The sequence below is a fragment of the Corylus avellana genome, chromosome ca1 (assembly GCF_901000735.1).
Source record: "Corylus avellana chromosome ca1, CavTom2PMs-1.0".
NCBI classification, from domain to species: Eukaryota; Viridiplantae; Streptophyta; class Magnoliopsida; order Fagales; family Betulaceae; genus Corylus; species Corylus avellana.
In genome coordinates, this window is record NC_081541.1 from 31,185,909 (window position 1) to 31,201,254 (window position 15,346).

A 15,346-nucleotide genomic window follows, 5' to 3' on the forward strand; every position below is an offset into this window, starting at 1 on the left:
AGCCCCCTTGGTGGAGGCCCCAAGAGCTACCAAAGAAGCTGTGAGGACTAGTGGACTACCATTGATCAAAATAGAGAATTGGGTTGTGGAGATACAAGCAAACATCCATTTCCTCCATTTAAAACCGAAACCAAGATGCCCCAAGAGATAGAGGAGGAACTCCTAGTTGACAGGGTCATAGGCTTTCTCCAAATCCAGCTTACAAATAACTCCTGGAACTCCCTATTTTTTAACCTGTTGTCCATACACTCATTTGCTATGAGAACTGAGCCTAGGATTTGTCTCCCCCCTATAAATGCATTGACTATTCAAAATGAGCGATCCCAAGACTTGCTTCATTCTTATAGCCAGGAATTGAGCTAAGATTTCATACACACTTCCCCACCAGGCTGACTGGTCTAAAATCCTTTACTTCCAACTGCCCAATCTTTTTAGGGATAAGAGCGATGAAAATAGCATTAAGGCTTTTCTCGAGTATCTCATGCTCATGAAAGCTGTTGAAAAGGTGCATAAGATCATCCTTCACTATAGCCAAACAAGACCAAAAGAAAGCAATAGTGAAACCTTCAGGACCTGGAGCTTTGTTACCATCCATACTAAGCAATGCCAGAATAACCTCCTCTCCTTGAAATGGCCTTTCCAACCAATCTGCCTCTGCAGAGTCTAATAAGGGAACTCCAACCCATCTAATTTAGGGTGCCAATGAACTGTTTCATTAAAGAGATTCTTGTAAAACTAGATGATTGTATCATTGATCACCTTTTGATCAGAGGTAATAGTGTCATCTATACAAAGATTGGTAATAAAATTATTTCTCTTGTGAGATTTGGCAAGATGGTGAATAAACCCTGTGTTGTTATCCCCTTTTAACCAAGTCACCTTAGATTTTTGTCTCTGTTAGAGGAATTTAGGGTTTGCATGTAAAGAGAAGAAAGAAGAGGCTGTGTTATTTTCACGTAGCCTTCTCCTCTCATACTTCATATATATATATATCTAATGTAACATTGAGTACAAAGACCAAAATACCCCATATAATATATTAACCCTAATATGCTCATCTAACACTCCCCCTCAAGCTGGAGCATATATATCATATAAGCCCAGCTTGGAACAAATAAACTCTAACTTCTTTCGACACAAAGACTTTGTAAACATATCAGCTAGTTGATCTCCAGACTTCACAAATGGTGTAGATATATCTCTGCTGAGTATCTTATCTCGAACAAAGTGACAATCGACCTCAATATGCTTAGTTCTTTCATGAAAAACAGAGTTAGATGCAATATGTATAGCGGCTTGATTGTCACAAAATAATGGGATAGGAGTAGGAGCAGTGAATCCAATCTCCTGTAGGAAATGTTGTAACCACGTCAATTCACTAGCAGTATTAGACATTGCCCTGTATTCTGCCTCAACACTCAACCGTGCCACCACCGTCTGTTTCTTACTTTTCTAAGTCACCAGATTACCACCCAAGAATGTGCAATACCCTGTAGTAGATCGCCTATCTGGGAGGGAACCTGCCCAATCTGCATCAGTAAACCCTTCTACCTGGAGGTGTCCATTCAGTCTATACAATATCCCAAGGCCAGGAGCTCCTTTCAAATATCGAATAATACGAGTAACAGCTTCCCAATGTAAAACTCTAGGAGCCTCCAAGAATTGACTAACAACACCAACTGCATATGAAATGTCTGGCCTAGTAATAGTGAGATAATTCAACTTTCCAACCAAACGACGATACCTACTAGGATCTTCAAATAATTCTCCTTCATCCTTTACTAATTTCTGATTAGGATCCATTGGAGTGTCAACAGGACGAGCACCCAGGAGACCTGTCTCTTCTAACAAATCAAGTGCATATTTTCTTTGAGATAAATTGATACCCTTTCGGGATCTAGCAACTTCAATCCCCAAGAAATATCTTAGTTTTCCCAAATCTTTTGTATGAAACTTCTGCTGTAAAAACAGTTTCAATCGAGCAATACCTCCTGAATCATCACCTGTAATCACAATGTCTTCCACATATACCACAAGAAGAATGTAGCCTGCATTTGTATGCAAGTGAAATACTGAATGATCTGTTTGACAACGCTGAAGACCAAACTCCATAACGGCCTCAGAGAACTTCCCAAACCATGCCCGTGGAGATTGCTTGAGACCATACAAAGCCTTTTTTAACTTACAAACACAACTCCGATACTCCCTCTTAGCAACAAACCCAGGTGGTTGCTCCATATAAACTTCCTCATGTAAATCCCCATGTAAAAAGGCATTTTTGACATCCAACTGAAATAAGGGCCAATTAAGATTAGTAGCCAAAGAAATAAGAATATGAACGGAAGAGATTTTGGCAACTGGAGAAAACGTCTCATCATAATCAATACCATATGTCTGGGTATAACCCTTAGCAACCAAACGAGCTTTCAACCGTTCAACAGAACCATCAGGATTAAACTTAACCGTGTATACCCATTTGCAACCAACAGTTTTCTTAGCAGGGGGTAATGGAACAAGTTTCCACGTACCATTTTGATGTAAGGCCTTCATTTCCAATTCCATAGCTTGCCTCCAACCAGAGTCAGATAAGGCATCCTGCACTGTCTTTGGGGTGGAAACAGTAGAAATATGGGAAATAAAGCAAGAGTGGGAAGGAGATAAAGAACTAGTGGATACAAACTGACTGATAGGATGTTTAGTATTGCAAGAACGTGTACCTTTCCGTAGGGCAATGGGCAAGGAATCAGATGCAGGTGCCAGCGGATCCGAAGACGTGGAGGATGATGGTGGAGGTGCAAGAGCTGATGGGCGTGGCCGATGTGTATAAACCTGGAGAGGAGCAGGTGAAGGTGGAGGCAACATGACAGGCTTAGAGAGATATGGAACAGGTAGCGGAACAGACGCGACATCAGGCTCAAGGGTAGATGCTCTGAAAGACTCATCAACAGGAAAATAGGAAAGAGACTCAACAAATGTGACATCGGCGCTAGTAAAGTAGCGGCGAAGAACAGGACTATAACAACGATATCCTTTCTGAGTTGTGGAATAACCAAGAAAGACACATTTGGTAGAACGAGGATCAAGTTTATCATAACCAGGACCCAAATTATGAACATAACAAACACACCCAAAAACCTTAAGTGGTAAGGCAAATGGGGGTGAAGAACAGTATAAGAGAGAATGAGGAGAAACACCATCTAAGACCGAGGAGGGCATTCGATTAATGAGGTAACAAGCAGTAAGAACAACATCACTCCAAAAATGTTTGGGGACATGCATATGAAATAAGAGACAACGTGCAACATCCAATAAATGACGATTCTTGCGTTCAGCCACTCCATTTTGTTGTGGAGTGTGAGCACATGATGTTTGATGGATAATGCCTTTATCAGACAAATAAGAGGCAAAAGAACTAGATGTGTATTCTTTGGCATTATCAGAACGCAAAATACGAATTTTCTTAGTAAATTGAGTTTTAATCATATTACGAAAAATGCGAAAAACAGAAAATAACTCTGAACGATTTTTCATTAAAAATAGCCAAGTCATACGAGAAAAATCATCCACAAAGGTCACAAAATAATGAAATTTATTGGATGCAATATTCATAGGACCCCATACATCAGAATGAACTAACTCAAAAGGATGTGAAACACGACTAACAACTCTTGACGGAAAAGAAACACGACGGTGTTTACTAAGTTGACAAGCTTCGCAAGACACGGACAACTCATTTCGAAGACACGGGACTTGATGCTTCAACATAGGAAGGGAAGGATGACCAAGACGACAATGCCACTGAAGAGCTAAGGTTGACGACTGTAAAGCACATGAGGAAAATGAAGGTGCAAGATCCAGATAATATAAGCCACCAACTTCATGCCCCATACCAATCATCCTCCTCGTCTTGAGATCCTGAAAAATGCACAAAGAAGGGTAAAAACTGACAGAACAATTAAGAGCTTTGGTAATTTTACTAATGGATAACAAATTAAAAGGAAAACCAAGAACGTGTAGAACAGAAAACAACTCAATATCTGGACTCAAATGGGTATGGCCAGAGCCGGCTATGGTGGAGAGGAAACCATTAGCTAGGGTGACACTGTGGGGTGTATCAACAGGATGATAATCAGAGAGAGAAGTAGACGAACCAGTCATATGCTCATTGGCGCCAGAATCAATAATCCAAGAGTCGCGAGTGGAGGATAAAAGACAGTGAGATGCAGTACCTGACTGAGCAAGAGTAGCAGTGGAAGAGGTAGAAGCCCGCTTATGGGTTAAGAACTGAGCATACTCATCTTTCGGAATGGAGATCAAATCATTCTCGAAGTGTGAGCTTGAGCTAACAGGTGGTCCAGATGGAGCTGGGAAATCAGCATGAGAAGCAACCTGATTGGCCAACCCAGATGGGGTGCCATGTAAATCCCAACAAAAATCCACAGAATGGTTAGTACGACCACAATGAGTGCATTTGCGAGGCCCACGACCTCCAATGCGACCTCCGCCTCGAGAATCACGTCCACCACGAAAACCACGACCACCATGACCACCCCGTCCCCCACGAGAACTACCATAACTTCCATGGGCAGCAATAAAGGCAGCACGCTCACTAGTACGCTTAGAACTTATCTGAGAGCTACGATCAGTAAGATTAGCACGCTGAATCCGAGAAAAGACTTCAGGAAGTGAGGGAAGTGTAGAACCCCCCAAAATCTGCGCACGAACCGACTCAAACTCAGGTTTCAAGCCAAGAAGAAACCGAACCACATCCACATCTTGACGTTGCTGTTCCATTTTCTTCAGGTCCTTAGAGAGCGGTTGGTACAAGTTTCGCTCCTTACAAATAGCCACAACTTGGTTGTAGTACTCATCCACAGTTTGATCACCTTGTTCAAGTCCAAAATATTGTTTACACACTTCATAAATCTGAGTGATATTCCCAGTTCCAGAGTACATGTGACTAAGATGATCCCAAATGTCCTTGGCACTAGGCAAGTAGATGCATGAAGATCCAATGTGAGACTCAATACTATTCAACATAAGAGAGATAATTTGATTATCTTCTTGTTCCCAAAGGCTAGGAGGATACTCTGTAGGCATACCCGAGGTTAAGTGAAGAAACAAAACCTTGCCTTTGAGAAAAACTTCAACAGACCTTGCCCAATAAATATAATTCTTTCCATTGAGCTTCACAAGAGTCATAGGGGCATTAACAAAGGAAGTTTCAAGTTTAGAGGCCATAATCTCAACAACAAAGAAGCCAGACTCCACAGAAATACAAACAAAAGGAGCAACTGTAACAACCACTTAAAGGGAATGAAAAGAAAAAAACAAAACCAGAAACTCGTCGGAGGCTCGCCGGAGACCGTCGAAACTCGTCGGGGATAGGCAGACCACGCCGGAAATCCCACTGGAAAGACCAAAACCAGAAGCTAAACCAAACAGGGACCTGCGCCGGAGACTTACCGGAGGCTCGCCGGAAACTTGCCGGAAATACACGGAAACACGCCGGCGTCTGACAGACCTCACCGGTGATACCAAAAAACACGGCGACAGACCCAATCAACTACCACAGAACACGCCGGCAAACCACCACAGACCCAATCGACGACCACACTGCAACGACGACCCAATTTCTGCCAATCATCACTGTAACCTGCCGGCAACCATAGACTAGACCGGAAATACACCACAAACCACGTCGGCAACCATCTATCCCCAATTACTATTTGTGGGCATGAAGCCCACGTCTCACAGTTCCACGCTCAGTAGAATAAAACTAGAATTTGGGTAAAAAAAAATATATTAATAAAGAAGAGAGGAAGAAGCGGGGTGGGAGAGTTATGGCTCTGATACCATGTTAGAGGGATTTAGGGTTTGCATGGAAAGAGAAGAAAGAAGAGGCTGTATGTTTTTTTCACGTAGCCTTCTCCTCTCATACTTCATATATATAACTAAGGTAACATTGAGTACAAAGACCAAAATACCCCATATAATATATTAACCCTAATATGCTCATCTAACAGTTTTATTTATCAGCATAAGTGCATGATAAATTCTGTCTGTCACTCAGCCTTGAATTAGTTGTGTGGTGTAAACTATATCAAATGTTCAATATAAGGTTAGCTTTGGGAGCAACATCTTGGTTATGTTGCTGTGATATGGATTAATTTTTGTTTTACCTTTATATATATACATACAAATATTTGCTTTTTTATGGGTCAGAGGAGTGTGTGAGTGGTCAGCTGACATCATGTGGTTTGTGTTTGCTCAGTACTTGTACTTTTACATTCTAGAGTGCTTTTGATGTTTGAAGTGCCAAAGTGAGATTCACTCCCTTGAGTTTTTTTTTTTTGTTGTTGTCCTTGTGCTTAAAATTATTAATGCAAGGACTTCTTACTAAATTTTTTTCTTGTTTTTGTTTACCTTTTTCTTCTTCAATTTGCAGGTTCTTGGGGAGAGAGAAGCATGTGAATGTTAAGAAAATTGTTCCCCTTTCTCTTGGTTTTTTGTCATGCCTTTATGGATCTTGTACTACTGTAGATGGTCTAGATAAAAGTGTGTGCAAATTATTTCTGAATATAAACAATGAGAAACATAGTCAGACAGTAGATTATTTACTGCAAGGATTCTGGTGTTCAAAGTGTGACAGAAGTGTTGTGCACAATGCTGAAGTATATTCAAGAATCATATATCCACCTGATATGCAAAGGATGGAGATTACTTTGGATAGTGATTTCATCCATCTGCAGTCACTTTTTTTTAAACTTCTTTATGACGAGTCATCAGAAGAGGTTCAAGTTGCCTGTGTGGAAATTATTCGACGGATTCTTGTACATGGGACTGCAGATGTTCTGCTTAAAACTAGATCTGAATGGACTAAATGCATTGATTTTCTGCTCCTTAACAAACGGAAGGCTGTAAGGGAAGCATTTTGCACTCAGATTAGTTCCTTCCTTGAGGATCCTATTTTGAGTTGTCTATTTTCTGATGAGGGCAGACCGAATACAAGTAAAGAACAAAATTTCCTGGATATAATTAAACATGCCTTGGCTGCAGCTGAAGATTCCCAAATCTTTGAAACTCTTTTGGAATCTACAGCAGAAATTATGATTGCAGTTGATATTTACAGCCAACTCTTTTTGTTTTCTCTTATCTTGTTGGTCGATCAGCTAGACAATCAACACGTGACAGTGAGAATGAATGCATCAAGGTTAATACACAAATCTTGCTACTTTCATCTTAAAGGAGGATTTGAACTTATCCTACTAAAAGCTGTTCATCTTCGAAATGAACTATTTGATTATCTATCCGTGAGGCTAGCAAGCCGTCCAGAAATGGTCAGAGAATTTGCAGAAGCTGTTTTTGGTGTTGAAACTGAAGAACTTGTGAAGAAAATGATTCCTGTTGTTCTTCCGAAGCTTGTGGTGTCTCAGCAGGATAATGATCATGCAGTTGACACCTTATATGAGTTGGCCAAGTGTTTAAATACTGATATGGTGCCTCTGATAGTTAATTGGCTACCAAAAGTGCTTGCTTTTGCTCTCCACCAAGCAGATGGGCAAGAGTTGCTCTCAGCTTTGCAATTTTACCATACACATACTGGCTCTGACAAGCAAGAAATTTTTTCAGCTGCATTACCTGCCCTTTTGGATGAACTTGTTTGCTTTCTGGATGGTGGTGATTCAGATGAGATAAGCAAAAGGTATTAATCTCTACACAAGTTCACCAGAACTTAGCAAGTAGTTATGGAACTTACTATAGTTGATCTGGTTATTCTTTTTCCTTTTTTGTTTGGTAAAACTTCCTGGCCTTTGTTTGTGGTAGTGATTTTTCATAGATGTTGGTTTCTATGCATTTGTAGGTGTCTTGTAATGTTTCTCTTTTATTAGGCCATGAAGGAGTTCTTAATAACTACCTATATACTTGGGTTGCACCCCTCTCCGCTTTCTTTAATCAATATTATTATTATTTATCAATATATATATATTGCCTGCGCATTTACTTAACTTTTTTAGTCACTAATTTGTGTTGATTCCTGGGACCACTGACTAGTGACTGCAGAGCAAAGTTAGAAGCTTTTAGCTGATAGATTATACTTACAATTTTATTAGGTGGCAATATATGCAACTACTATTGGTCATTCTGCCAAGCATTGTGATTTTGTATCTGTTCACAGGTTAGCAAGAGTACCTCAGATGATTAAAGAAGTTGCTAGAGTTCTAACTGGTGGTGAAGATCTTCCAGGCTTTTTGAGGAACCATTTTGTTGGCCTCCTTAACAGTATCGATAGAAAAATGCTCCATGCTGATGATTTATCGCTGAAAGAACAAGCCTTAAAACGTATTGAGATGCTGATTAAAATGATGGGTTCTCACCTTAGTACTTATGTGCCAAAACTAATGGTTCTTCTCATGCATGCTATCGATAAAGAATCACTCCAGAGTGAGGGCCTCTCAGTCTTGCATTTCTTCATTGAGCAGCTAGCAAAAGTATCTCCATCTAGCACAAAACATGTAATTTCTCAAGTTTTTGCTGCTCTTATTCCTTTCTTGGAGAGAGAGAAAGAAAAACCTTCAGTGAATTTGGATAAAGTGGTGAAAGTTTTGGAAGAACTTGTTTTAAAGAACAAAGTTATCCTAAAGGAGCATATTGGCGAGTTCCCTCCATTGCCCAGTATTCCAGCTCTAACAGAAGTTAACAAAGCCATACAAGAAGCGCGGGGGTCAATGACCTTGAAGGATCAATTGCGAGATGTTGTTGATGGTTTGAATCATGAGAATTTGAATGTGAGGTATATGGTAGTGTGCGAGTTCAGCAAGTTGCTAAACCTAAGAAGAGAGGAGGTTACAGCTCTGATCACTGCTGAAGCTGGTTCAGACATGGATGTTTTGAGCTCTTTGATCACATCCTTACTAAGGGGCTGTGCAGAAGAATCAAGGACTGCAGTAGGACAGCGGCTGAAGTTGGTCTGTGCTGATTGCCTTGGAGCACTGGGTGCAGTTGACCCTGCCAAAGTGAAGGGTTTTTCATGCCAACGCTTTAAGATTGAATGTTCGGATGATGACCTTATCTTTGAATTGATTCACAAGCATCTGGCCAGGGCTTTCAGAGCTGCACCAGACACCATTATTCAAGACTCGGCTGCATTGGCGATACAAGAGCTGCTAAAATTTGTAGGTTGTGAGGCATCACTGGATGTGAATGCTTCTGCTTCTATTTCACAGACACTGAAAGAAAAGGAATCTCGAAAGGTCATTGCATCTAGAATTAAGAGCAAAGATGGTAGTGGTGAGATGAATAGGAGGGGTCAAAAACTGTGGGACCGGTTCTCTAACTATGTTAAAGAGATCATTGCCCCTTGCTTAACCTCTAGATTTCAGCTTCCAAATGTGGCTGATTCTGCATTCACCGGCCCAATTTACCGCCCATCTATGTCATTCAGAAGATGGATTTTCTTTTGGATAAGGAAACTAACTGTGCATGCAACTGGATCTCGTGCTAGTATTTTTAATGCTTGTCGAGGTATAGTCCGTCATGACATGCAAACAGCTATATATCTGCTGCCTTATTTAGTCCTAGATGCTGTCTGCCATGGTACTGAGGAGGCACGCTGTGGCATAACAGAAGAAATACTATCCGTTCTTGATGCTGCTGCATCAGAAAACAGTGGGGCAACAGTTCATGGAGTCAGTGGTGGGCAAAGTGAAGTTTGCATTCAGGCTGTGTTCACTCTTCTTGATAATCTTGGGCAATGGGTGGATGATGTTGAACAAGAACTAGCTCTTTCCCACTCTTTCCAATCATCAGCTTCTAAGCAACAAACATCCAAGTCAAAGGATCAACGTCAAACTTCTTTGACAGATCAAGGCCAACTCCTTGTACAGTGTAAATATGTTTCAGAGCTTCTGACTGCAATCCCAAAGGTGACACTTGCCAGGGCCTCTTTTAGGTGTCAGGCTTATGCAAGGTCTTTAATGTACTTTGAGTCTCATGTGCAGGACAAGTCAGGTTCTTTCAACCCTGCGGCTGAGAGGAGTGGAGTTTTTGAGGATGAAGATATTTCATATCTAATGGAAATATACAGCTGTCTGGATGAGCCTGATGGTCTATCTGGATTGGCATGTTTACGAAAGTCTTTAAGGTTACAAGACCAGCTCATAATAAACAAAAAAACAGGAAACTGGGCTGAAGTTTTGACTTCTTGTGAACAAGCTCTGCAAATGGAGCCCACTTCAGTTCAGAGGCATTCTGATGTACTTAACTGTTTACTAAACATGTGCCACCTTCAGGCCATGGTAACTCATGTGGATGGTTTAATTTCTAGGATTCCCCAATACAAGAAAACGTGGTGCATGCAAGGTGTGCAAGCTGCATGGAGGCTTGGCAGGTGGGATTTGATGGATGAGTATCTTAGTAAAGCTGACGAAGAAGGTTTACTTTGTAGCAGCTCTGAGAGTAATGCTTCCTTTGACATGGATGTTGCAAAGATTCTCCAGGCAATGATGAAGAAGGATCAGTTCTCAGTTGCCGAGAAAATTGCATTGTCCAAGCAAGCTCTGATTGCTCCTCTGGCTGCTGCTGGGATGGATTCCTATACACGGGCTTACCCATTCATTGTGAAACTTCACTTGCTAAGAGAGCTGGAAGACTTCCAGAGTCTTCTTGTTGATGATTCTTTCTTGGAGAAATCATTTCATTTGGGTGATCAGGGATTCTCAAAAGTGATGGAGAACTGGGAGAATCGTCTCAGATTTACTCAGCCATCACTTTGGGCAAGGGATCCGCTTCTGGCTTTCCGAAGATTGGTTTTTGGTGCCAGTGGTCTTGGTGCTCAAGTTGGGAACTGCTGGCTTCAATATGCAAAGCTCTGTCGCTTGGCTGGTCACTATGAAACAGCAAACCGGGCAATTCTTGAAGCTCAGGCTTCAGGTGCACCTAACGACCACAAGGAAAAGGCTAAGCTTCTGTGGAGTACTAGGCGATCTGATGGTGCCATTGCGGAGCTTCAACAAGCTCTCCTGAACATGCCTGTCGAGGTTGTAGGCTCCGCTGCAATATCATCAATCACTAGCCTTTCACTGGTTCCACTGAACCCACCGCCTTTGGTTTGTGATACTCAGGCTCTGAATGAGAATCGAGATATAGCGAAGACCCTTCTCCTCTATTCTAGGTGGATCCATTACACTGGGCAGAAGCAGAAAGAGGATGTGATAAGTCTTTATTCCAGGGTGAGGGAATTACAGCCTAAGTGGGAGAAAGGATACTTCTATATGGCCAAGTATTGTGACGAGCTGCTTGCTGATGCCAGGAAACGTCAGGAGGAGAATTTTGATTTAGGTCCCAGGATAGTGCCCCCAACTTCTGCTGTTGTTGGTTCTTCAAATGTAAACACTGAGAAGCGCTGGTGGTCTTATGTGCCTGATGTACTGTTATTTTATGCAAAGGGGCTACATAGGGGCCACAAAAATCTCTTTCAAGCACTTCCAAGGTTGTTAACCCTGTGGTTTGAATTTGGGAGCATTTATCAAAGAAGTGGTTCGTCTTCCAATAAAGATTGGAAAAGTGTCCACGGGAAGGTAACTCTAATACTTCCAAAATTAACTTTATTCTTATAACCACTTTGAGACTCTGCCTCCTCCATTTTACTGTATGTTCTTTCCTTTATTATTTTGTCAGGTAATGAGTATTATGCGTGGCTGTCTGAAGGATTTGCCAGCATATCAGTGGTTAACAGTATTGCCTCAGTTAGTTTCCAGAATTTGCCACCAAAATGAAGAAATTGTTCGATTGGTCAAACACATAATCACTTCAGTGCTTCGGCAATACCCACAGCAAGCTCTATGGATTATGGCGGCTGTTTCAAAGTCGACCGTTCCATCAAGGCGGGAGGCAGCTGCTGAAATCATACAAGCTGCACGAAAAGGGTTCAGCCAAGGAAATAGTGGCAACAATTTGTTTGTTCAGTTTGCTAGTCTGATTGATCATCTAATCAAGTTGTGCTTCCATGCTGGTCAGCCAAAATCGAGGACCATTAATATCTCAACCGAATTTAGTGCCTTGAAGAGGATGATGCCGCTGGGAATTATTATGCCAACTCAACAATCTCTTACTGTTACTCTACCAACATATGATGTGAATCTCACAGACTCGCTTACCTCTAATATCTTTTCTGCCACAGATCTTCCTACAATATCAGGAATAGCTGATGAAGCTGAGATTCTCTCATCTCTTCAGCGACCTAAGAAAGTAAGTTCTATATATAGTGGTTTCTGCATTTGCATGTCTCTTAGATATTCTCCATCTCATATTCTTCTCTTGCATTTTGGACATTTTCCACAATTTTATCCACTATGAAAAGTCAATAGACACAATTTTAATAATTTATCCTTTATTTGAAAAGTCAATACCAGTTTTTAATTTGCTTTATTTGAGTTTAAACTGAGGATAATTTTGAAAACTGATAATATTATTTCATTTATAAAGACCAGCATTAAAGATGTCCACGTAAAAAGTTGAATTTTGAAGGTACAACAATATGGGACAAATGGAGTATTTTGTGTTACTTGATATGAATTTCAGGGAATAGGCATTATGTTGATTTTGGTGAATGTTTCTTGGACGATACAATTGGATCACTGCTCTTATCATAGTCCACTTGTCTTTGGATCATCTTTTAACAATAGGTTGTATTTCAGATTGTTCTAATGGGCAGTGATGGCATTGAACGTCCTTTCCTCTGTAAACCCAAGGATGACCTCAGGAAAGACGCACGTATGATGGAGTTCACCGCAATGATAAATCGGTTGTTATCCAAATACCCTGAAAGCCGTCGAAGGAAGCTCTACATTCGCACCTTTGCGGTGATTCCTCTAACAGAGGACTGTGGTATGGTAGAATGGGTGCCTCACACTCGTGGATTGCGGCATATACTTCAGGACATTTACATAACCTGTGGAAAATTTGATAGGCAGAAAACAAATCCTCAAATTAAACGGATTTATGATCAATGCCAAGGTAAAATGCAGGATGATGAGTTGCTGAAGAACAAGATTCTTCCAATGTTCCCACCAGTTTTTCATAAATGGTTTTTGACCACTTTCTCTGAGCCGGCTGCTTGGTTTAGGGCTCGGGTTGCCTATGCACACACTACCGCAGTGTGGTCCATGGTTGGGCATATCGTGGGGTTGGGTGACCGACATGGTGAAAACATTCTTTTTGATTCTACCACAGGTGATTGTGTTCACGTTGATTTCAGTTGCTTATTTGACAAAGGCTTGCAGTTAGAGAAGCCTGAGCTGGTGCCTTTCAGGCTAACCCAGGTTAGCTAAGTGCTCAAATTCATGTCTTTTAGATTGCGATCATATTTTCTATAGTCGTTGGGAAGTCCTGAGTTGTTTTCAACATTTTGTTGAGCATCTGTAACCAGATATAATAAAATCTAACGAGAATTGTTTAATGAATATATCTGTTCTGTAATCTTGCTATGCCTTTTGTACTTGGGTTGCACTCCATTTTTTGTGATTTTCTAATGATTACGTTATCTAAAATTTTTGTGTGGAATTAGTAATTATTTGAAATAAATTATAGTGGCAAGATATTCATATTTAACATACTTATTGAAAGATTTTATCTATATTAGCCTGTTTGTGTTTTCCTGCACATGTAAAGTTGTATAGTTCCAATAATATTCCATGTTTCTGAATAGTTCATGGTTTATATATTTGAATTATTGAATGGTTACCTAATTCTTATTTCTTATGACACGTAGTTCCCAAAACCTGGGTTTTTATACTTATGGGCTGTTGTATAACCTACAGAACATGATTGATGGTTTGGGCATCACTGGGTATGAAGGAATTTTCTTGAGGGTCTGTGAGATCACGCTGTCAGTACTGAGGACACACAGGGAGACTTTGAAGAGTGTTCTTGAAACTTTCATTCATGATCCGCTTGTAGAATGGACAAAGTCTCACAAGTCCAGTGGCATAGAGGTTCAGAATCCACATGCACAGGTTTGGATCTTCATTCATGTCCTTTATCATTGCTGATTTGTTATAACAAGTTTAGCTATGCTGTTCTTTCTCAAATTAAGCAATTACAATGACATTGGTTCATTGTTGCATAATTGGCTAATTTCACATATTCTGAGGCTCAAACAAATCAATTCTTTTGCAACTTGACTAAAATTGAAAAGTGCTTTTCAGTAAGTGAAGCATTGCCCTACTCTGCCTCTGTTAAATTGACTCCTAGTCCAACATAGTGTCACCTTCTTCATTAAATTTTATGCATCTTCTGTATGTAAATCTACCTGATGGAAAAACAACTTATATTTAATGAGTTGAAAGTTGAAAGGGGGTATTTTGTGGTGATCGAACGTTGTGGGTAAAAAAGTTGCATGATGAGTTTAAACTTATTAATCAATATTTGCAGCCGTTAAATTTTGAACTTGCTAAATTATGGAGATAGGAAGATGTAGTAGTAAACCTTCTACTACAATAGCATGTGGATTGATGTTTTAAGTAAGCATCCTCAACCTTAAAACAGTGGAATATATTCTTTTATGTATTTTCTATGCTCAATATGTATTCTGAGAAAAAGAGTTTTCAATTGACTTGAATCACTGTGTTGGCTTGCCTAAACAAATATTGAAGTCAATGATCCTGATATCTTGGTTTTGGCTTTTAACAGATCAGTTTGTGGGTAAAATATATGGTTGAAAACTAACAACTAAGCATCCTCTGTTTGAATCTTGCAGCGAGCCATCAGCAATATTGAGGCAAGGTTGCAAGGGGTTGTTGTTGGTGTTGGGGCAGCACCATCTTTGCCTCTAGCTGTAGAAGGTCAGGCTCGTCGGTTAATTGCAGAAGCAGTATCTCACAAAAATCTTGGCAAGATGTATATATGGTGGATGCCATGGTTTTAGGAGTTAAATGAATAGAGAGGTTTTTCCTCTACTGAGTCCAGGTCAGATATGCTGCATGATTTTCTTCCTCTGTATATATAATTTCGAGGCCTTTGTTTCCACAACAGAATCTTTGATAGTTACCGGGAAATGTGGAAAACAGTTGATAGATACGATTGGCTAACTTCATAGGAGAACTAATTATGATCTTTACCTATATCAACAGTCTTTTGCAACATTCAAGTGCTGTGTTTGCTTTCTTCCTCAGTTCTCTCTAAGATATATAAGGTTCCAACCGCCCCATTTATACAAATCTGCATTCCTACATTTGTTGGCTTGCTCAGCCTCCTTAGTAGGATGCCCAACAATCAGCTTCCAACATGAAATTTCATAATTTATCATACAACAATCTGAGAATGTTTGGTGCAACATATGATTGTT

At 40.4% G+C, this 15,346-nt stretch overlaps 1 protein-coding gene across 3 annotated transcripts in view; it reads left to right on the forward strand.

Moving 5' to 3' along the window:
• Positions 1–15,346, forward strand: part of LOC132177468 (serine/threonine-protein kinase ATR) — a 29,182-nt gene that overhangs the window by 12,735 nt on the left and 1,101 nt on the right. For 2 of the 3 annotated variants that reach the window (XM_059589807.1, XM_059589824.1), the window contains 6 exons: positions 6,449–7,705; positions 8,180–11,579; positions 11,680–12,249; positions 12,699–13,322; positions 13,821–14,015; positions 14,759–14,967. In XM_059589807.1, the coding sequence (XP_059445790.1) occupies positions 6,449–7,705; positions 8,180–11,579; positions 11,680–12,249; positions 12,699–13,322; positions 13,821–14,015; positions 14,759–14,926 (6,214 nt within the window). In that variant the 3' untranslated portion in view covers positions 14,927–14,967. Of the gene's footprint in view, positions 1–6,448; positions 7,706–8,179; positions 11,580–11,679; positions 12,250–12,698; positions 13,323–13,820; positions 14,016–14,758; positions 15,149–15,346 lie in introns of those variants that run through there. The other variant, XM_059589815.1, reaches the window with a different exon arrangement.